Consider the following 23,579-nt stretch of genomic DNA (forward strand, 5'->3'; position numbering starts at 1 on the left):
CTTTTTTGTCATAAAATATGGAGAAACACTTGAAAATAATGCCTCTTAATTTTACTAAGTAATACTGAAGTAAATAATGCAAAAAAGTGCAACCTTGTTCTTCATAAGCACCAGCTATTGCTGCAATTTGCATCAGCTAAGGCTTATATATATTATATCCTCTGTGATATAGTGGTTTCACCACTTGTCACTCACTTGGGAGGTCTGGGTTCGAATCCTATCAGCATAGGGAGAAATCTTTAAGCCCTCTTCATTTGGAACTGTAGTTACTAATCTCAGGCATAGGGAGTAGGATTATTCTCCATGAGTTATTCTAGGTTTTTCAGTCTGAACAACAAATCAACAATGAACAAAACATACACTTGTACAGACATAATACACTGGGCACAATATTGCCAAAAATGCTGATGTGCCATAAAACTACTATTACTACCACCATCAACAACAGCAGCAGCAGCAGCATGTATTCAAGAGAACAAGACACAAAAGGTATGTCTTCAGCATTCAGTGGATCCACATTTGGAAAAGCATAACACAGATGAGTAATCAAAAAAAAACATAAATAGTGCAAAATTCAAAAAAGTTAGCTTTCTGTAAAACTGTGAAAGATGGATCTTTCCATAAATTTTATCAGTAAACAATAAAATTTGTTAGGTATGGATACTTGTTTTGATAAAAAAATACTTTGATTCGACCACTAAGTTGTAAAGAAACCAATTAAAATGTTCACCGTTCTAACACTTCAAAAGTTACACAAGTCTCCCACCCAAATTACTACATTTGATAGTAATTTTATATCATGTTAACACTTGTGAAAAAACCAGAATGATTAATTGTGAAATAGTTCTGTTTACATATTGATTATCAAGTACGTGCATATTAATCAATGGCAATTCTCCAGTGGTGAAACCAGTAAAAGTGACATTATCAAGTAAATGATAATGTTATGTTCTGTCACTGCAACCTACCTAAAGAAATTTTATACGTCAAGAATAAACTGTCACCAAGACATCATGTTCAGAAGTGACAAAGTTTCATCACGATGATCCTGTTTCCATTAATATAATGCTATTTTATAAATTCTTTCTTTTTTTATCTCCCTTGGCAATTGTTTGTATTATAAAAATAAATGAAGAGATAAGGAAAATAGCAAATATTCTAATACAGATTATTGACACTGTTCTTACAGCATAAAAGGAGATAAGGTTTTTAATGATTACCCTTCTATGCATTTAATCTAGTTGTAGGATTTCCCACATGGTAATACAAGTAGGTTCAACCCTGCACAATTTAGAAACTTAGCATGAATATTTATCGTTATTATTAGTTCTTTTTGTGTGTGGTCAACTACTAAATTATAACAAAATATACCACATTTAGTCACTATAGCAGTATTTTTTTTTTAAATATATGCAATAAACCACATTAAAATATGTTTTGATAATGTTTACAAACTTTTGTAAATAGATGGGTTTCAGAACTGCAGTCCATCAGAACTGCAGTCCAGCCCTGTATGAAATTTTTTTTTGGTCTATGAATAACAGCTGAAAGATGATGTTTAAAAGAGACTAATATTAAAATCAGTTATAACAAGTACTGATCATAGCAATATTTTGTCTCCAGTTTGTAATGTAAGTCAATACAAAAGATAAGCCTAAGGGACTAACTGTGGAACCACAATGTCTTGTAAATTGCAATAAAATTATCAACTATTTACTAAATCTCATGCAAAAACAAAAATCCTCTCCTATGCCCTATATTAATTAAAATGAGGAAAAATTGTAAACTATAGCTTAATTAATGAAAGCTATATCAGTGGGAGTGGAGGGGGAGGGCTTGCCTCTGAATACCTTGAAGCAGCCTTTCTGTTTTAATTAATAAGCTGATTTTTTTACTAGCTAAATAATTCATGTTTTATTTGAAAGGCTGATTGATTAAACAAAATGTTACACTTCAAAGGCTATACTGCAACTTTCCTTGTGTTTAATTGATTTTGTAAGTTCTGCATGATTTCTAATAGCCCTACACTTTGTTTTTGTCGGTTAAGCTTATACTAATTCAACCTATACCAGTTATAAAACATTTCAACTATTCATCCTCATTGAAATGTGTTATACCCAGTGAGTGTACAGGTTACTATAGTAGTACAAATTAGTCCTTCTGGGCTATCTGCCTTCCAATTACTATTTTGTTCCAAGCAATCTTATCTTGTCCTATTTCCTATTATATCTTTAGCCCTAGTCAGCCCTCTTTCTTGTAACGATTGCTTTATACCATAATCCACCTTACTCTTGGTCTGCCACTATATCTGTTACCATTCAGTTTGGTTTAAAATATCTTTTCACCTAATTCCCTTCTCCCATCCTTTCTACAAGACCATACCACCTTATGTTTGCTTCACTTATCTTTGATCGGATATTTGTTATCTTGCGATTTTTTATTTCCTCATTTGTAATGTAGCCTTCCATTGTTAATTAAATAAAAAGAATTAAAAGATTCCATTTGTCAGTTTATTATATTTTTCTTAAAACTCATCCTGAAGAGTAATTTTTGATCGATCACTATCTCTTACCTAGCTCTCAGCTCTGAAGGTTAAAATAGGCCTTAAAAACTGTATTATGAACAGATAATTTTGTCTTTTAGTTAATCTCTCTTTTTCTACAAATATATTTGTTTAACTGGCTTCCTGAACTTCCTTATTTACTTATTAGGAATATTCCAATGAGGAAATATTTCAAAACTGTAGTTTGCAAAGATTAGCAACCAGAGGAGAAATCTAATTTAAGGTATATAAAAGACCTAAAAAGGATGAGTAAAATGAAGAGCAATATTTTTACTGGTAATTGAAAGAACCAAAAGGGATAAATATAAACTGAAAGGGGGAGGGTACCAAGAATAAATTGTTTATTTCAATGTAATCAACCTTCCACCTTTATTAAGAACTATTCCTAGATACATAACATTACTAACTTCAACTTTTATATTATTTTATATAGTTTATATTATTAATGTTATTACAGCTTTCCCATCTGAAACTCCTCTTGTATTATTTTAAATAAAGATCATATTTAACAATGATATTTCAAGATATGTTGTAATGAAACACAGGTGGCAGCATACTGAAAGAAAGGGGAAAAATTATAATTAATATCCTAATCAATAAAGGTAGTGTTTATTTGTATCTCATTTACCTTATTAAATCTTTCTAGAAATATATCATCACCAAGCAAGATGTAGGCTTTGAGACAATATTCATAATAAGAATCAATTCCAGCTCCAACTCCACTATCTGAAAAAAAAAATAAAATAAAACAAATGTGATAAGTTGAAATATTTTTATTCATCATATTCATTTCTATGATGGTGATCATTTATTAATATTATGTAATTACATAAAAATCACCTTTTTTGATATCACATACTTGGATTTCAGGAAAGCTTTTGATACTACTGCACATGGAAGACTACAAATTGGAGCAGTATGGTATTAAGGGCAAGTTACTACAATGGATACTGCTGTTGGTGGGATAATGTTATTAGTGGAGTCCCCCAGGGTTTTGTGTTGGTCCCACTGTTGTTTTGTATATTTATCAATGATATTGATGAAGGTATATCAGGCTTAATGTCCAAGGATACAGATGATACAAAGGTTGGCAGGGTTGTTAATGACAGCAATGGCAGTGTGCTACTTCAACAGGATCTAGAAAAATTGGGCAGAGAAGTGGCAACTGAAGTTTAACAGTGACTCATATGCAAAGTACTGTATATGAGTAGAAGTAACCCTAGAGAAATGTACCAACTGTGTGGTGCTACAGTTAAGGTTGGTAGAAAATGAAAAAGGCCAGGGAGTAATTGTGCAGTCAGATATAAAATTTTCTGAGCAGTGCAGACAGGTTGCCAGAGCAGGTCATGGGATATTGTCAATGGTATACAGGAATTTCGCTAGTAGGGAAAAGGAGGTGATTATCCCTTTGAGAAGGGCAACAAGATTGGTGAGTGGAACAAAGGGATCCTCTTAATATCCTTAAGTTCTGCAAAATGCATCTGGAGACTAGGCACCTGCAAGGTGATCTGAATGAGGTGTATAAGGCCTTGAATCGGTTGAGCAGGCTCAATTCTGATGGGATTCTTCCACTTGATCAGATTTGCTTCTGTAAAGGTGAGTACAGTGGTCTCCGACAGTTTTTAAATTCTGTACAGTGGGATAAACTGACGATGTTACCAACAGTAAATTCTAAGTGGGAAGCATTCAAGGAATTAATCGTGGAAGCTACTAAAAGTTTCATACCTATTAAGAAATATTGTTCAAGGTTTAGGCCTAAATGGTTATCTAATGAACTAATGAGACTCGTAATAGAGAAGAAAAATGCATGGGATGCATATAAATTATCAAGCGACTCAGAAGCCTATGGCAGATATAAGCTAGTCTGTAATCAGGTGACAAAGGAGGTTAGGAAGGCGAAGGCAGATTACGAGAAATCCTTGGCAAAAGATGCTAAGAAAAACAGCAAGGATTTCTTTACTTATATAAACTCTAAAAGGAAGGGGATGAATCTGATTGGTCCATTGACATCGATGGTTGGACTGTTGATGATCCTGCTCAGATAGCAAACAAACTGAATGAGTATTTTGCATCTACATTCACACATGAGGAATTATTAAGGTTTGAAAATGGCAGAAGGTTATCAAATTGTAGCAGGATACTTAATGATTTTAGAATAACTGAAAGAAAAGTGGAGGAGAAATTGTTGAAGTTAAACATAAGAAAAGCACCTGAGGTGGATGGGATCTATCCAGTTATATTAAAGGATGTGGCAAAGCAACTAAGCAAACCCTTAGCCATAATTATGAGAGCGTCCTTGGACTCAGGGGAGGTTCCCACGGATTGGAGATGTGCAAATGTATCCCCAATTCACAAAGGGGGATCGAAGGGTGACACGAGTAATTACAGACCAGTTAGTTTAACTTCTGTTCCGGGTAAAATAATGGAGTCACTGGTTAAAGCTGCATTGCAGGATCATCTAGACAAGACTGCAGCAATAATTCAGACACAGCATGGGTTTGCTAAGGGAAAGTCTTGTCTGACAAATTTGATAGGATATTATGATGTGGTTACAAAGGAACTAGATGCAAAAAATAATTTTGATATCATATATTTGGATTTCAGGAAAGCTTTTGACACTGTTGCGCATGGAAGACTATTGTACAAATTGGAGCAGAATGGTATTAAGGGTAAGTTGCTACAATGGATAAAAGGATGGTTAAGTGGGAGAAGACACAGGGTGGTAATCAATGGGTGCTGCTCTTCTTGAACTAATGTTATCAGTGGAGTCCCACAATGTTCGGTGTTAGGTCCACTGTTGTTTTGTATATTTATCAATGATATTGATGAAGGTATATCAGACTTAATGTCGAAGTTTGCAGATGATACAAAGGTTGGCAGGGTTGTTAATGACAGTAATGGCAGTGTGCTACTGCAACAGGATCTAGATAATTTGGGCAGATGGGCTAAGAAGTGGCAACTGAAGTTTAACCTTGACAAATGCAAAGTACTGCATATGGGTAGAAGTAACCCCAGAGAAACGTACCAACTGTGTGGTATTACACTTAAGGTGGTAGAAAATGAAAAGACCTGGGAGTAATTGTGCAGTCAGATATGAAGTTTTCTGAGCAATGCAGACAGGCTGCCAGGGCAGGTCATGGGGTTTTGTCAATAATATATAGGAATTTTGCTAGCAGGGAAAAGGAGGCGATTATCCGTCTGTATAAGGCAATGGTCAGGCCACGCCTTGAGTACTGCGTACAGGTCTGGAGGCCTCATTTTAGGAAGGATGTAGATTTACTTGAGCGTGTACAGAGAAGGGCAACAAGATTGGTGAGGGGAATGAAGGGATCCTGTTACCAAGAGAGGCTTAAGTTCTGCAAATTGCAGTGGCTGGAGACTAGGCACCTGCGCGGTGATCTGATTGAGGTGTATAAGGCCTTGAATGGGTTGAGCACGCTGAATTCTGATGGGATCCTTCCACTTGTTCAGATTATGAACCTAAGGGGGCATAAATTCAAATTAAGAAAAGATAGATGTAGATTAGATGTGCGGAAATTTGCCTTTAGCCAGCGGGTTAATTGCTGGAACAAACTTCCATCTGTCGTTGTGGAAGTTAATAGGTTGAATAAATTTAAGGAGGAACTGGACAGGCATTTGGAGGGAATAATGTGATTTTTTTTTTTTTTTTTTTGGCTTATGCTGCATAAGCTCATACACTTGCTTTCTTGCATCAAATGCCACTGCTACTGCTACTACAAACCTGAGCAGGGATAAATTGAAATTGAAGAAAGACAATTGTAGAATAGATGTGTGGAAATTTGACTTTAGCCAGCAGGTAGTTGATTGCTGGAAGAAACTTCCATCTGCCATTGTGGAAGTTGACAGCTTAAATAAATTCAAGGAGGAACTGGACAAACTTTTAGAGGGAATGGATTGTTTTTTTTTTTGGCTGATGCTACCTAAGCTTATGCACTTGCTTTCTTGCATCATATGCCTCTACTATTACCTCATTATTTTCTAGTTATTTCATTTAGTGCTTTTTATCAGCTTCTATAAACCAGACAATACATTAACTACTTGTATTCATATTTTGTAATGAATAATTACACGAAAATGCAGAAATTCTTAAGTACAAATATACAGTATACAAAAGTGTATGTGCCTACTTTTATGCTGACATTAGCATTAACAACTCTCAGAATTCCATCATTATCCAAATGGCTTTCTGAAAATTGTATCTTCTTACTACATCTCACACCTATATGGTCACCTAGAGGCATGCACCACAGTGCATGCCTCTTTATTTAGTTGAATCCTTTACTAATGGAGCATTGAGATCCTTTGACATTCCTAACCTTATATTATCTCTATATTCAAGTTGCAAATAATGAACTGACTGTATGTGAAATTTGTGTAATGTCCTTATCTATGGACATATATTAATGAACTGCGAGACAGACATAATGAGAATGTTGTAACATTAGCAGTATGTACATATATATGTATTTATATATACTACCACATACTACAGTTTCAATTCTTTCTGACACCTCCATCAGTTGGAAAGTAGGCACAATAAATGAATGACATAACGTGAAACAGTGATGAAAAATAGTTGAGGTGCTTCACGGTGTAAAAGTTTTAAAAGTTCAACTAATTTGGGGCAAAGACCTCATATGCAGACATTGTTCAATAAAACATTATTGAACAATGTCTGCACATAGCAACTGAGTAAACTAAGTGTATTGATACCATATTGTGGAGACACTTCACCAAGGACTGGGGTGACCTTATTTGTACAATACTTTTTATAGTTCTCATAGCATGGAATCTATATAAAAACTGAATTCATTGAGCTTTTATAATGTCTAAACCATGAAGCACCTCACATATTATGGATATTTCTCATCACTGGGTTGGCAGTCATTCAGCTAGGGGCCTACTTCCTCACATACAGCACACATTTTAAATAAACGACAACATACTCCTCTTGGGACAGTGCCTTTTATTTAACCCCTTCACGAGAACATATATATGTTTATTTATTTATTTATTTTTTTTTTTTTATGTATGGGCTTTTTCTTATTCTGGCAACACAGATGGTTAGAAAAATGGCAATTATAATTTAAAGCTAAATGCAATGTCTCACACCAAGAAAATAATAACCCAAGAAAAACCTACAGAACAGAAGGAAAAACCCCTTGAGCACCAGGGATAATCATATTAAAATAAATATTGCAACAACTGACAAAACAGTTAAAATACGATACAGTTTATTAAAATAATTAAAATACACAAAAACTAACAAATTATTATATACAATTAAAACTGAAAAATGAATATAAAAGCATAAATAAATATACTGAGAAAATAAAGATGATAAAATAAATGCATCAAGTCGCTTTCGAGATGGTGTGCCTCTTTGTCAACTTAAACAAGATACACAACACCAAGTCATTATATTAACAGAGGCAAAGCCTTGTGCATGCACTAACATCAAAAATTGGGGCACCTATAATAGTACCCTAAATCTGTCTATATATAGGGAATTGCCAAACATGATTGCACAATCGGACAAACAAATGTTAAAGACATAATGGTTAGTATCCCCATGGAGGAGGACATATTTGTGGATTTGCCTGTCCCTATCAGACTCTGGCGAAGGTAGATTGATGGCATATTTTTTATTATTTCCTTGGGGGTCAGAGGTGCTGCTCCTCCAATATCTTAATTCTTTGTCTCCATACATCTCATTCACTATTGAAATGGAGGTGAATAATGCTTTTCCATTCTTGGATATTTTGGTCTGTCATGTTGGTCGCCACTTAGTTATCTAAATTTATAGGAAATCCATGTGTGGTGGGCAATTTACCAATTATAGATCTGTGCATGCCCCAGAGCACTTTTATAGCACAGCAAGAGCCTTGTTCAATTGTGCATGGTCACAATGTGACTATGTTACTGATAGGGAGGCTGAGATTGCCAAAATCAGGATGGATCTGTCCACATGCAGATATCCTCCTCATGTTCTGGAGAGATTTCAATTATATGATAGCGGGTCTGTTTCTCATTCTAGTCAGGACGGTGTACTTATTGCTACAGCTTATATTTCCCACTATCTGGGCATATCTGCTCATCTTTCCAGGGTGTTTCACTGTTACCATATTGGTTGTGTGCAGCTCTTTTGCAGGAGATTATGGTCGATAAAGTTAAACTGACTGTTCCATTATCATATCGTGCAAATGTGGTTTGTCATGTTACCTGCCCAGATTGTGAGTCTGAACATGGCCTCTGTGATCCGTTTTCCAACTATGAGGGGCTATTTGCCAAGCTGATTTTGACTGCTCAGCCACTGCAGAGCATTACTGATGTGAGCAGCATTTCAATTATAATCCACAACCCAATGCTGAAATATTAGATTGCACTCATGATTCTCGATATCTCTCATGGTTGCAGGCACTCATACAGCTGTGGCAGGTTCCACCATTAATAGCAATGCTGGGACCTGCATATATCATATTATAGAGGCCATTATCATGCAACAAGACAAGAGATGGTGAGTTAACAACATGGCTAATGTGAGCCACATCGTTTCTGCAGAGTCTAACAGTTGAATGTCTCCTTTCTTTCCTTTTCTGTTTCTTCCCCTCTCACTTTCCTTTTTGCCATCCATAATCCGCACCTGGTTGATGTTATACATGCGTAAAGCTTTGTCTTTGCATAATATATGATTTGGTGTCAAGTATCTTGTTTAAGTTGACAAAGAGGCACACAATCTCAAAAGCTACTTGATGCATTTATTTTGTTGTCTTTATTTTTCTCAGTGAATTTATCTATTGCTTTTATATTAATTTTTCAGTTTTCATTTATTTTAATTATTTAATAAACTACATTTTATTTTACTTTAACCGTTTCATCAGTTGTTGCAATATTTATTTTAATATAACTTACAGATCAGATTTTTCTTGGGTTATTATTTGGTAGGGATTGGTAAATAGTTAAACACGTAGGGAAAAGAAAGTTCCAGTTATGCTTCCATTATATGTCAATTGTGAGACTGCACTTTGAAACACTACACAATATATCCTGATATCTTGATGGAAGATAAAAAGGGGTTCAATTCCTCAATGTAAGCCCCAGCCATCAGCCCACATATAGTAAATATATAACCAAACTGATATACAACAGAGATCACAAATATTGTGTTTGGGTCTGGAAGCAGCAACATCTTAAAAAAAAAGATGGAACTTCTTGAACAGATCCAGAGAAAAATGACTAAACTAGTAAGGAGAGCAAAATGACATTCCAACTAGGTTGTTGTTGTGTTTAGATTTTTCTGGTGCAAAGGCTACTTAGGCCATATTGCACCTATCATAGTAGTTAGTACTAATATGATCGGCTTCTATGGAAGCAGTTAGAAATGGTTATATAGTCCTATTCATTTCAGAAAGAAAAAAAATTCTGTAAGGTTTGAATTTTCGCCTATGATATGGCTAAGTGACAATTCTTTTAAGTTTGAGAGAGAAGTGAATGAAATTAGACGGGAGTTGTTAGCATTTTAGCATTAGCATTAGCAGGGGCATATGATGCAAGAAAGCAAGCTTATTCAGCATCAGCCAAAAAAAAAAAAAAAAAAAAAAAAAACCCACTCCCATTTCACCCCTCCGTTCGTTCGAAATACCTGTCCAGTTGAGCTTTAAATTTGTTTAGGCTATCAACTTCAACAACAAGTGATGGAAGTCGGTTCCACCAACCAACCACCCGCTGGCCAAAGGCAAATTTCCGCACATCTATCCAACATCCGTCCTTCCTCAATTTGAATTTATGCCCTCTGAGGTGATTATTCTGAGAAAGATGAAGAATCCCATTGGCATTGAGCATGCTCAAACCATTCAAAGCCTTATACACCTCTATCAGATCACCTCGCCGGTGCCTAGTCTCCAGACTCTGTAATTTGCAAAACTTAAGCCTTTCTTCGTAAGAGCAACCCTTTGTTCCATTTACTAATCTTGTTGCCCTTCTCTGTACCCGTTCCAGCAGCTCTACATCCTTCTTGAAATGAGGCCTCCAGACCTGTATATAGTACTCAAGATGTGGCCTTACCATTGCCTTATACAAGGGAATAATCACCTCCTTATCCCTGCTAGAAAAATTCCTGTATATCATTGACAAGACACCATGAGCTACTCTTGCAGCTCGTCTGCACTGCTCAGAGAACTTCATATCTGCCTGCACAATTACCCCCAGGTCCTTTTCATTCTCCACCACTGTCAGTGTAGTACCGCAGAGTTGATACGTTGCTCTGGGGTTACTGTTTCCCATATGCAGCACTTTACATTTGTCGATGTTAAACCTCATTTGCCACCTCTCAGCCCATCTGTTCAACCTTTCCAGATCCTGTTGCAGCAGCATAGCGTCAGTATTGTCCTTAACGACCCTGCCAACCTTCGTATCATCTGCAAACTTGGACATTAAACTTGATATCCCATCATCAATATCATTCATAAAAACCGAAAACAACAACGGACCCAACACTGAACCTTGAGGAACTCCACTAATAACATTAGTCCACATTGAGCAGTGTCCATTGATTACCACTCTCTGTCTTCTGCCACTCAACCATCCCCTTATCCATAGCAGCAATTTGCCTCCAATGCCACACTGCTCCAATTTGTGCAGCAGTCTTCCATGTGCAACAGTATCAAAAGCCTTTCTAAGATCCAAATATATAATATCAAAGTTATTCCCTGCATCCAGTTCTTTTGTGACTACATCATAGTATCCAATCAAATTGGTCAGGCAAGACCTGCCCTTAACAAAACCATGCTGCGTCTGAGCTATAACTGAATTCTTGTCTAGATGATCCTGCAGTGCTTCTTTAACCAGTGCCTCCATTAATTTACCTGGAACAGAAGTTAAACTAACAGGTCTATAATTACTTGTGTCAGCCTTTGAACCTCCTTTGTGAATTGGGGTCACATTTGCACATCTCCAGTCCATAGGTACCTCCCCTGAGTCCAAGGAAGCTCTCATAATTATGGCTAAGGGTTTGCTTACTTCCTTTGCTGCCTCCTTTAATATAACTGGATAGATCCCATCCACCCCAGGTGCCTTTTTTATGTTTGTCCTCAACAATCTCTCCTCCACTTTCCTCTCAGTTATTATAAAATCATCCAGCTCACTGCCAATGTTTACTTTACCTACATCATTCTCCTTCCTGAATAACTCCTCATGCGTGAATGTAGATGCAAAATACTCGTTTAGATTGTTAGCCACCTGAGCAGGATCCTCAACTGTTGAACCATCAATATCCAGTGGACCAATCTGATTCATCCCTTTCCTTTTCGAGTTCAAGTATGTAAAGAACTCTTTTCTGTTTTTATTTGCATCCTTTGCCAAGGATTTTTCATAGTCTGCCTTTGCCTGCCTAATCTCCTTTGTGACTTGGTTACAGACCAACTTATATCTATCATAGGCTTCCATGTCACCCATTAATTTGTATGTATCCCATGCATTTTTCTTCTCTGCCACATGTCTCATTAGTTCATCTGACAACCATTTAGGCCTAAACCTTGAACAATATTTCTTAGTTGGTATGTAAAGCCTGGTAGCCTCCAAGATTAGTTCCTTGAAGATGCATTCCAGGAGTATGTGTTTTATTGTGAGTGGCTTGTGACAATGTGAACACTGTGGAGGGTCATTACCTGATAACAGGAATAGATGGGTCAGATGGGTGTGGCCTATTCGGGCTCTGGCCAGGACTACCTCTTCTTGCCTATTTGTGCGATAATTGGAGGCCCATAATTGTGGTATAGGTTTAATTTCAAAGAGTTTGTTATGAATGTGCGTTTGTCACTGTAGTTTCCATCGTTCCTTACATATATTTCGTATATGTACTTTGTAATCATTGAACGGGACCAGAAAATTCATTGGGGATGTGCTGGATGGATGCTTGGCAGCATCATCTGCAATTTCGTTTCCTGGTATTCCAGTATGGCCTAGGATCCAGCAGAAGACAACATTTTTCCGATGATCTCGGAGACGAATCAATTCTGATCTGATTGGCTGTAGTAATGGATGAGTAGATGGGGAAATCTTTTGCATTGCTAATAGGGCACTTTGCGAGTCTGTGTAGATTATGCTCTTTTCGATTGAGAGATGGGAAATGTTTTCCAGAGCAAGCTTTATGGCATATAATTCAATGGTGTAACTGCTGCATTCTGTCGGAAGTGACACAGAAGTGATAGTGTCATGGAATACCACTGCTGCACCTTGATCCATTCTCAGACTTTGAACCGTCAGTATATATTTTCGCAAAGTCAGGATAACTTTGTAAATGTGCAGTGTGCAGCTGCTGGATATTAATACCCATTAAAGAGTGTTTCCCCCATTGGTGGAAATAATAGTCACAACACAGCATGATGACAGACCAGGGAGGGACGTGATCTATAGGTTCTTGGTGGACTTTATTGAGTTGTATGTTCCAATTTTCTGCTAGTTCCATTAACCTAATACCGGCAGGCCTAGTTGCTTGTGGTTTGTTTCTATAAAACATCGTGAGTGGCGGATCATTAAATAACAACCAATTAGGATGGGTCGACTGACTTTGGATCTTGGTTGCGTAGTTCAGTAATAACATCTTTCTTCTGATGTTTAGAGGAGCTTCGTAAGCTTCTACATAGAGACTTTGCACTGGAGATGTTCTGAACACACCTAGAGCTATTCTTAGAGCTGAATGTTGAATAGGGTTGAGACGAGATAAGACACTTTCCCTAGCAGAATCAAAGACAGGTGCGCCATAGTCCAGACGAGATCTAATTATGGATCTATATAAGTGAAGCAAGGTGTAACGATCTGCTCCCCAGGTTGTTGCTGATAAGGTTCTGAGTATGTTCATTTTCTTTTGGCAAGCTGTCCAGAGATGTTCAATGTGTTTTTGGTAATTTAACTTACTGTCAAAAATTAAGCCAAGCAGACGAATACTATTTGCTATTGGAATAAGCTTGTTATCTAATTGGAGTTCAGGATTAGGATGCATTTTTCGGATGATACAGAAATGAATGGCAGTAGATTTCTGGCTGGATAGTCTGTAACCGTTTTTTGTCATCCAAATCTGGATCTGATTTATTGATATCTGCAATTGGGGGTGGTTGAGGGGGAGAAGACTGGGGAAGAAGGGGGAGAAGAATAAAGGGGTGGTTGAGGGGGAGAAGACAGAGAGTGGTAATCAATGGACACTGCTCACAATGATATACAGGAATTTTTCCAGCAGGGATAAGGAGGTGATTATTCCATTGTATAAGGCAATGGTCAGGCCACACCTAGAGTACTGTATACAGGTCTGGAGGCTTCATTTCATGAAGGATGTAGAGCTGCTGGAACGAGTACAGAGAAGGGCAACAAGATTAGTGAATGGAACAAAGGGGTGCTCTTACGAAGAAAGGCTTAAGTTTTGCAAATTACAGTGTCTGGAGACTAGGCACCAGCGAGGTGATCTGATAGAGGTGTATAAAGCCTTGAATGGTTTAAGCATGCTCAATGCTGATGGGATTCTTCCTCTAGCTCAGAAAAATCACCTGAGAGGGCATAAATTCAAATTGAGGAAAGACAGATGTAGGATAGACGTGCGGAAATTTGCCTTTAGCCAGCGGGTGGTTGGTTGGTGGAACAGACTGCCATCCCTTGTGGTGGAGGTTGATAGCCTAAATAAGTTTAAGGCTCAGCTGGACAGGTATTTTGAACGAACAGAGGGGTGAAGTGGAAGTGGGTTTTTTTTTTTTTTTTTTTTTTGGCTGATGCTGCATAAGCTTGCTTTCTTGCATCAAATGCCTCTACTAATGCTAATGCTAATGCTAATTGTCTTTCAATGTAGTTCATGTTTTGAGAGTGGCAGGAGATTGTGAGATCATCGGCATAAAGATATGAGTCCACTGTTTTCGGAATAAGTTCAGTTAAGTGATTAATTCTAATTGCAAATAGAGTGGCACTGAGAACGGACCCTTGAGGGACTCCTTCTTCCTGAACAAAGTTTTTAGAGAGAGTTCCTTGGTAACGAACTTGGAAGGATCTTTGTTCTAAGAAATTTTGGATGAAATATGGCAAATTTCCTCTCAGGCCAAGAGAATATAGATCCTTTAAAATGCCGAAACGCCATGTGGTGTCAAAGGCTTTCTCAATATCCAGACAGACCATAACGAGATGCTCCTTTTTGATGAATGCATTTCTGATGTTTGCTTCGGCTTTAATCATAAAGGTCCAATGATGATCGATTTTTTCTGAATCCAAATTGGTTGTTATTGATTAAATTTTGGGACTCAAGATACCAAGTCAGACGGCAGTGAATCATTTTTTCGAGGGTTTTGCTCAGACAACTGGTAAGTGAAATTGGTCTGCAGTTTTGAGGAACAGAATAGTCTTTACCAGGTTTTGGGATAGCCAGAACGTAGGAATGACGCCAGGAGCTTGGGTATGTATGTTCAGTGAATATTCGATTGAGGAAGAACAGCAGTGATGACTGTGACTTTGGATTTAAATTTTTGAGCATTATATAAAATATCCCATCAGGGCCAGCGGCGCTGTTCCTTGTGTTGGTAAGAGCATGCTGAAATTCAACCATGGTAAATGGTTGATTATATGTTAGTGCACATCTGTCAGTGAAATTCAGTTTGGATTTTTCAGTTACACCTTTAATTTTTTGAAATGATTGGTCATAAGAAGTTGAGGAAGACAACTGAGAGAATACAGATCCTAGTGCATTCGCGATTTCTGCAGGAGTAGAGAGTTCCTGTCCATTCCAGTTAATTAGTGGAGTAGATGTTGGAGGAATTTTGCCATTTAACAATTTTATCTTATTCCAGATCAGTCTGATGTCTGTATTTTTATTAACTGAGGAGGCGAATTTAATCCAAGATTCTTTTTTTGCTTTTCGTCTGATATAACGGGCTCTTGCTCTAAGTCGCTTATAATTAATAAGATTGGAAGTGGTTGGATGTTTGTGGAATTGATTCCAAGCTTTGTTTTTCTCTTTTTTTGCATTGTTGCACTCTTCGTTCCACCAATAATTTAATTTTCACCTTTTCCTGACTTGGTATTGTGGAATTGCAGCTGTTAGAATTTGGTTTGTTATATGTTCAGTAACATGGTTGATTGAAGAGCACTGTATGATATGGTTGTCGAACGAGACAAGCGTGCTATATTTTATCCAGTCAGCCTTTGGAAATTTCCATTTTACTGGATTGTCTGTTGGTAATGAACAGGAAGTTTGAACTTTGCATATTATTGGAAAATGATCGCTGTTGTGAGGGTCGTTAAGAGTTACCCACTGGATACTTGGATAGAGCACTGGAGAGCAAATGGAAAGGTCTATTGCAGAGGTTGATCCGGTAGGAAATTGAACATAGGTAGGAGAGCCAGTATTCAACAATGTTAAATCCTGTCTATCTATTAACGTTTCAACAAGCTTTCCACGCCTGTCTAAGCTGGAAGAACCCCATAATGGGTGGTGAGCATTGAAGTCACCTAGTAGACAGAACGGAACTGGTAGTTGCAACACAAGATCTTCGATTTCCTGAATAGAATATGGACGATTAGGTGGAAGATAAATTGAGACCAATGTAACGGTGATTCCAATTACTATGCGTGTGGCAACAGCTTCTAGAGAGGTTTGCAATGGAATGCATCTGGAAGGAACTCTTGAGTCTAACAGGATGGCTACTCCTCCATGAGCACTATTAGTGTCAGATCTATCTTGTCTGTAGATAGTGTAATTTTTGACTGTAGCGGAAACATGGGGCGTCAAGTTGGTTTCCTGTAGGCACATGGCAACAGGATTGAAGCAGTGAATTAGTTTATTGATATCATCGAGGTTGCTGCGAAAACCTCTACAATTCCATTGAATGATGTGTTCCATTATTTGGTTTTGTTCGTGGAAGATGTATCTGACTGCTTTTTATAAGTTGATTGTTTATGACGGTCCGGTTTTGGTTTTTCTTTTCGGAAAAAGGTGGGACGTCCTGATTCATTGCTATCGTCCATATCATATTCTGCGTGTATTTCAAGCAGTTCTTCTTGACCGATAGTATCATCTGTATCCATGCTTGCTAGGCATGATACTTTCGTCTCAGCAGAATACGATCTTTGCAAATTATCTGTTGTCTGATGAGGCGGAGGTCTCTGGGTTGGAATTGTGAGTGGCGTGTTATTGCTTTGGTCTATTGAATTTGGTTTAGATGGATGCTGGACCGAGAGTACTGATCGTGCCCAGTCTGATATTGATATTTTTGGAGAGATGGATACTTCAGTCTGACATGTCACTGATTCGTGTCTGAGAATGGTAGAAGCATAAGTGCATTTTGGTATACTTAAGTTGATCTGTTTTTTCGCTTCTTGGTAAAGACTTTATTTTCGATTTTATACTTCTGTATTTTTTTTCCTATCTTCCATAATTCACAGTCTTTTGAGTAAGCTGGATGTTTGCCGCTACAATTAGGACACTGTGGTGTTGGAGCTTTGCGTTCTGCTTGTGTGTGATTTTTGCAGCTGCAGTTTGGACATATAGGGTCTCCACGGCATGCTGTCTGAGAATGGCCGAACTTTTGACATTTATAGCATCTGAGCGGATTTGGGATATATGGCCTAATGCGGCAATTCAAGTAACCTGCTTTGACTGAACCCGGTAGATTTGGAGTACTGAAAGTCAAGATTATGTTTCGCATGGGAGTTAAGTTGCCGTCTTTTCTGATCATGATACGTTTTGCATGAGACACATTTTGATCTTTTAGCTCTTGGACAATTTCTTCCTCGGAAACGTTTAATAGATCCCATTCAGAGATGTTGTTGTTGTTATTTGGTTTTTAGGAGCATTAGCAACTAAGGCCATATTGCTCCGGGATATGCGGTGGTCATTCCCTGACCTTTCCGCATTCTCCGTATTTGGTGGTGACGGACTCGAACCCCGGTCTAATCAAGAAGCATGTGCTATGTACTGCTGCTCCTTCCCACCTGGCTACGGAGGCGCCGATTCAGAGATCACTCCTTTGGAAGAATTCAGTGTGTTGTGTGGGGTAACCTGAATCGGTATTCCGCTTAAGGAAGTAAGTTGTAGTAATAAATCAGAATGTCTTGAGTAACAAGTCTCTACTAGTAGATCTCCTGATTGGAGACGTTTAACCATTTTTGGTGAACCTGCAGCATTTTCTAGGCATCTCTGGATGATGAAAGGTGAGAGCTTGCTCAGAGGTTGGGATGACAAAGAGTGCATTATGAGGAAAGCTGGAGATTCCTGCTTCCTAGTGTCTTTTTTAAGTCTCTTTGAAAGAGAGAAGTCATGGTCGGTGTCATTGTCATGTTCATGTTGAGAGCACTTCGGCTCTAAACGTGGAAATTCACTTGTTTCCATTATTGCTCTTTTTTGCCCCGAGGGTTGGTTTTTCCCCCAGGTTACCGGCCCCGCCACGTGGAGGCAGGAGCGGTGCCACCAGTGACCAAGCGGTTGTTTAAGTTAGTGGATTTGGTTAGTGATATATATATATATATATAAAGAATAAGAAAGGTGGATTGCCTTTCTGGGTTCTTACTTTTGACTTTTAAAGTGCAGAACCACTTCAAGTAAATAAATAACAGCCGCACTGGAAAATAAAGAAACTATATCACTTTGTAGATCACTCTATAATCACAGGAAGAAAATCGCTTGTCACTATCGCTTGGCACTCGGGGCCATTCCAACTAGGAAAGATTCCAAAAGCATTGTTTGCAAAGATCAGAAACCAGAAGAGAGATCTGATTAAGATACATAAAGGCCCTAAAGAGGATGAGTAAAATAAACAAGGGTGCACATTCTCACTGGTAAATGAGATAAGATAGATATAAACTGAAGGGAAGTACAAACAGACAGGAAATTTACCCTTAGCCAAAAAATAAAATTAATAGAATAAATTATCTACCATTTTCACTGAGATTAAGAGTTTGGGAAAGTTCTTCTTCGGGGAATTGGATATTTACTTACTGGGTAGGCATGATAGTTTTTTTTTTTTTTTTTAATCTTCGCAATTAAATGAAATAGTCTCTCACTCACCTCGTCTTACCCAATCACCATTATGAATATTCAGAACTGTTCCCATAAGGTCACTGGTACGATGCCGTTGCTGCCATAAATAATCCATTGCGATCCTTGCTTTTTCCTTGAAAAAGACAGAAAGAGTATTATATATATTAAAAACATAAAATAGCATTTCAGTAATAAATAAAAATAAAAAATATTTTTACAAACATTACTTATGGAAAAATATTTTTAATGAACGTTAAGTGATAACGTAAAGCATTACATAATGCAATTCATGATCTACAATGCCTCTAAATTGTGAGAATTTATAATGTGCATTGAGTAGCACAATACATCATTTTGACATACAGTAAACTGAAGAAGAAAAAAAAGTTTCTAAAATGGCATCATTACTGTAACAACTCATACTGAGAAATCCTTTGCAATGGGTTGCCTAGCCTTGCACTTTTGAATGAGCAACGCTTTCCAAATAGAGAAGACAACTGTCACTTATTCAAAGAGCTGTTCCCTCTCCATTATGTCTAATTGATACACCTTTCAACATCTCTCATATAACATGACCTCCACATTCAAGATGAGCACCTCATTAAAGATCTGAAGAAACAGGAAATCTCTGCGACAGACCACAAACTGGAAATCCCTAAGTTCTACTAGAAGTTGTTGCATAGACAGCTAGTTATCAAACATGTTGCCTTAGGGTGCTCATAGCACTTCCATTATACTACCAGAAAGAAATGGAAACAAAACCATTTTAGCAAATGTGTTCTAGATAAATAACATTTTTCATTTAATTGAGTGGTAACCACTCACGATTGTCATGTTTAGCAACCAAATCAGTTTCAGGAATTCCCTCTCTCCATTCTTCAAAGGTGGCTATGGGGAGTGATTTCATCGCTTTTCATTTATCCACAGGCCAATCTTTTTTCAAAAGGTCCCTCCCCCTCCCAAATGAAATGGAAACAATAAGCATTACAAGAACATGCTATAAAAGCCTGTTAGAAGAGATTATACTGCATTTAATGTGCAGTATAATCTCTTTTAACAGCCTTATATTTCGAGAGTGCCAATATCTTCAAGACACATGACTGAGCACTGCCACGTATAATTTGAATAGTTTCTACCCTACTGCATGAAACATAACCAATACAAATTTCCTCAAGTTTGGCCTCCATGTTCACAAAAATTTACTCCTGAAGACTTTCAGCTATGGGAAGTGGTGGTATTGAAAGGCAGTATTTACAAAGATAATTCCCATTTCTTTAGTCTTTAAAAAATAGCATTCAATGTGAGGTATGGGCCATGTCTACAGACCTGCTACAAACAAGTGTGAATAATGTTATTCACTACTTAAAAGTTATAGATCAATGAGGTAGTCCAATCTTTGCTATGCTGTATAATGGCAATTAATAACCTTATCCTCTGGTGAAAAATTTTAAAAATTAATAAAATTTTAAAAAAAGAAAAAAACATACTCCATTAAATTTTGTGCCTGACTGTAAAAAGTTTTTTTATGAGGCTTTGCTATACAGTTTTTATTTTCACTGTGTTTGTGTTTAAATGAATGAAATATAAGTATAAAGGTGTAGAATGTAACTGGAGGTATTCCATAATCTACACTTATTCACCTTCCCAATCTTTACAGTCTATTATTCTCCAATTATATACATTTTATTTTATTATTATAATGTTATATATATATATATATATATATATAAAAAACACAAACTGAAATATGTAAATAAAGAATAATTTGTAGAATGGCAAGCCAAGTAAGAAGAAAATCCAAAGAAAACAGTACTATAATGAGTGGAAGAGGTGTGGGGGATACAAATAAGAAAATAAAGGTGTTATAGAAGGAATATGCTCCTAAATAATTTAGAAGAAACATTAGTTAACATAAATTTATGTTAAATGTGTGTACATATATATATATATATACAATCCTCCCAAAAGTATCTGGACACTTGCTTTCCTATTAAAATTTATGTCAATTAAACAAATACGATTGGTATTTAAGGAAGGCATACGAGCCACACAGGTTAGTATTATAATGGCTAAATGATGCAAGGAAGCAAACTTTTTCGGCATCTGTAAAAAAAAATTAAATAAATAAAATAATCTCCAATTGCTTACACTTTTCCCCATTTCCAGTTCTCCTTTGAACTATACCAAACTATCTGCCTTGATCACCATGGAAGCCAATTTATTCCAACAATCTACAACACACTGCCTGAAGGTAAACTTCATGAGATCCAGCCTTCTGTTATTTCTGTAAACACTTGTCCTGTTTATCCTACCAGTGAAAATATACCTCCCTTGTTCATTTTACTAATCCCCTTCAAGGGCATTATATGGTTGAATCAGAGCCTCCTCCCACCAAGATGTCTAGGTGCCAAGCTTTGCAGTCTGCACCTCCTAAGACATTTTTCATATGGGCATCAATTAGCACCCCTCACCAATCTGACTCTCCTTCTTTGAACCCTTTCTAGCAGCTCTTCGGGCGTGGCCTCAAGACACAAGCACAATATTCTAAATATGGTCTCATCATTGTCTTATATCATAGATAGGACACTATGTGCTTTCTTAGTAGTCTGTTTATATGGGAGTACCAGATATACTGATTCTATTTCACATATTTTTTTACATACAATTTTGCCAATTTCTCTAACATGCAAGTCATCAAATCAAGGTCAGATTTACTGAAGTATAGCAGCAGAGTTATCCTCGGAGCAGAAGGGGACAGAAAACACAATTACTATTAGTCCAAGGTCCTCACAACCTTATTTTTAGGGCCTTGTAAAATGTATGCCAGATAACCTAAATCTGGCACGACTTCCAATGCCAACTGATGTGCTGCAGTATAATGCCTTAAGCATTACAATGGACTCCTCCTGGTCTTTTTTTTCCCCTCTTCTACTGATTTATTTATATCAAGACTGTCAACTCATTTCAATAAGTGCCCTATTTCATTCACTGAGATATCTACATTTTCTCTTACATTCAACCCTTCACACTCTGATGTCGAAGCCATCACAACATCATAAAATTAATGTAGTGCCATCTGTTTATATTCATATAAACAATCTAAAAAACTAAACACATTTTTACATTTAATTATTAACAACAGGTGAAGTTGTTTTTCTTCATTTTAGTGGCCATAAAGTATCTTGTACTCTGTGTCAGAAATAAGGTATTTAGTTATGGCATCGTCATCTTGTAAAGGACCTTCATATGAAGATAGTGAGAATTTCTTAGAACTGTCTGATTAAGAATTTGATTTGGTTTTGTCAGACAATGAAGAAACTGTTGACAACCTGTCAATCAAAAATGGTGTGGGGAATCTGGAGACAAAGCGATGTAAATAATGTTTCATTCAAATGTTTTCTTTAAGTTTCAAACTATGGATTTCAGTTGGGTAAATCAAGTATTAAAATCTGAACTAGAATGTTTTCAGCTGTCTTTTTTTTTTTTTTTTTTTTACCAATTATTTATATGAAGAAATTTTGAAATAAACAAACACTATGCTAAGGAAGTTCTTTCAAATAAGGTAATTTCTGACTGTCACATGGTGCAACTGAATTTCAGTTTTACTAAATGAACTAAAGACATTCTTTGGTATTCTTATTAACATGGGACTAAATGAAAAAATTGATATAAATGAATATTGCTCTAAAGAGTGGATACATAGTATTACATTTTTCAAAAATGTATTTAGTAGGAAGAGATTTCTACAAATATTATGGATGTTGCATCTCTGCCCACCACCAAAAGAGAAAATAAAATGAATTCAGAATAGGAAATCTAAAGTAAAAATATTGTTTATTATCTGGTTGAATTTCATAAACATTTTATTCCAAGCAGAAATACTATATTAGATGAAAGTACCATTGGTTTCAAGGGTAGTATTTATTCAAATGTTATAACCTTCAAAAGCCAACAAAGTACAGCCTTTGCGTATTTGTTTTAGCTGGCTCAGAAAAGGTTACATGTCAGCTATTGTGCCATATTTTGGAAAGCCTACTACTGAGAGCATGATAAGACCAGACCTCATTTCACCTAAAGGATCATGCTTCATCTCATCCAAAAACTGCTTCATGGTATTGAGGTTAAGGAATTTCATTTGTTCACTTACCAATTTTACACTAGCATTCAACTATCAGAAAAACTTCATAAACTAAGTATAACCTAACAGGCACTGTTTTAGCAAACAAGAAAGGATTACTAGTGATGAAGACCACAAAGAAAATTGAAAAGCACTGAATTCTTGGTTTTTGAAAAGAGAAGAAAGTTCAAGCGTTAACACAGAAAGACAAAAATAATTGTACTTATGCCTTCTACTTTCTATAATACTGAAACTGAGGTGATAATAGGAAAAGTAAAAGAAAGGGAAAACTTTCAAGCTGAAAAGCCAATCACTATTTGTGAATACACAAGAAATATGGGTGCTGTAGACAAAGCTGACAATTAATATGCAAGTTATTTTTCTAGCATTAGAAGTCTCAATTGTGAACAACTTCAACTTGATAAAGGTAGCAAAATCCATCTCAAAAGAGTATTCGTTACAAGCAGTTTCAAAAGAAGTTGCTTGTTCAACTAGATGTAATGATGAGCACGTCCCTTGCAAGAAAAAGGCTATCAAAGTTCATATACAGAAGACAGATTTTTTTTTTTTTTTTTTTTTGATTTGGTAGTTGTTGGCGCATCGGCTTCTGTGGCCATATTGCACCTCCAAAGGTTTTTGCAGTACAGTGATCCAAGCCCGAGGCGGGAATCGAACCCGCGACCTTTGGGTTGCCGGGCAGGTACTTTACCCACTCGGCTAGCCCGGTCGGCACAGAAGACAGATTGAATGCTTTTCCTTATTTTGTGATGAAAGATGAAAATCCAAAAAAGAAGACTGTGCATTGTATAATGACAGAAGCATCAAGAGTGGGAGAAAATAAAAAGTTTGGTATTAAGACATGCTCCAGAAAA

The 23,579-nt window shown here is 36.8% G+C and overlaps 1 protein-coding gene across 1 annotated transcript in view; it reads right to left on the minus strand.

Moving 5' to 3' along the window:
* LOC150087952 (ER degradation-enhancing alpha-mannosidase-like protein 3) overlaps nucleotides 1-23,579 on the minus strand; it is a 247,990-nt gene that overhangs the window by 132,047 nt on the left and 92,364 nt on the right. The window contains exons 8-9 of the mRNA XM_090369977.1: nucleotides 18,618-18,723; nucleotides 3,192-3,289 (exon numbers count right to left, since the gene is read on the minus strand). Of these exons, the coding sequence (XP_090226103.1) occupies nucleotides 3,192-3,289; nucleotides 18,618-18,723 (204 nt within the window). The remainder of the gene's footprint in view (nucleotides 1-3,191; nucleotides 3,290-18,617; nucleotides 18,724-23,579) is intronic.

Source organism: Mastigoproctus giganteus, chromosome 3 (assembly GCF_048544385.1).
Source record: "Mastigoproctus giganteus isolate SK-2022 chromosome 3, ASM4854438v1, whole genome shotgun sequence".
Lineage (NCBI taxonomy): Eukaryota > Metazoa > Arthropoda > Arachnida > Uropygi > Thelyphonidae > Mastigoproctus > Mastigoproctus giganteus.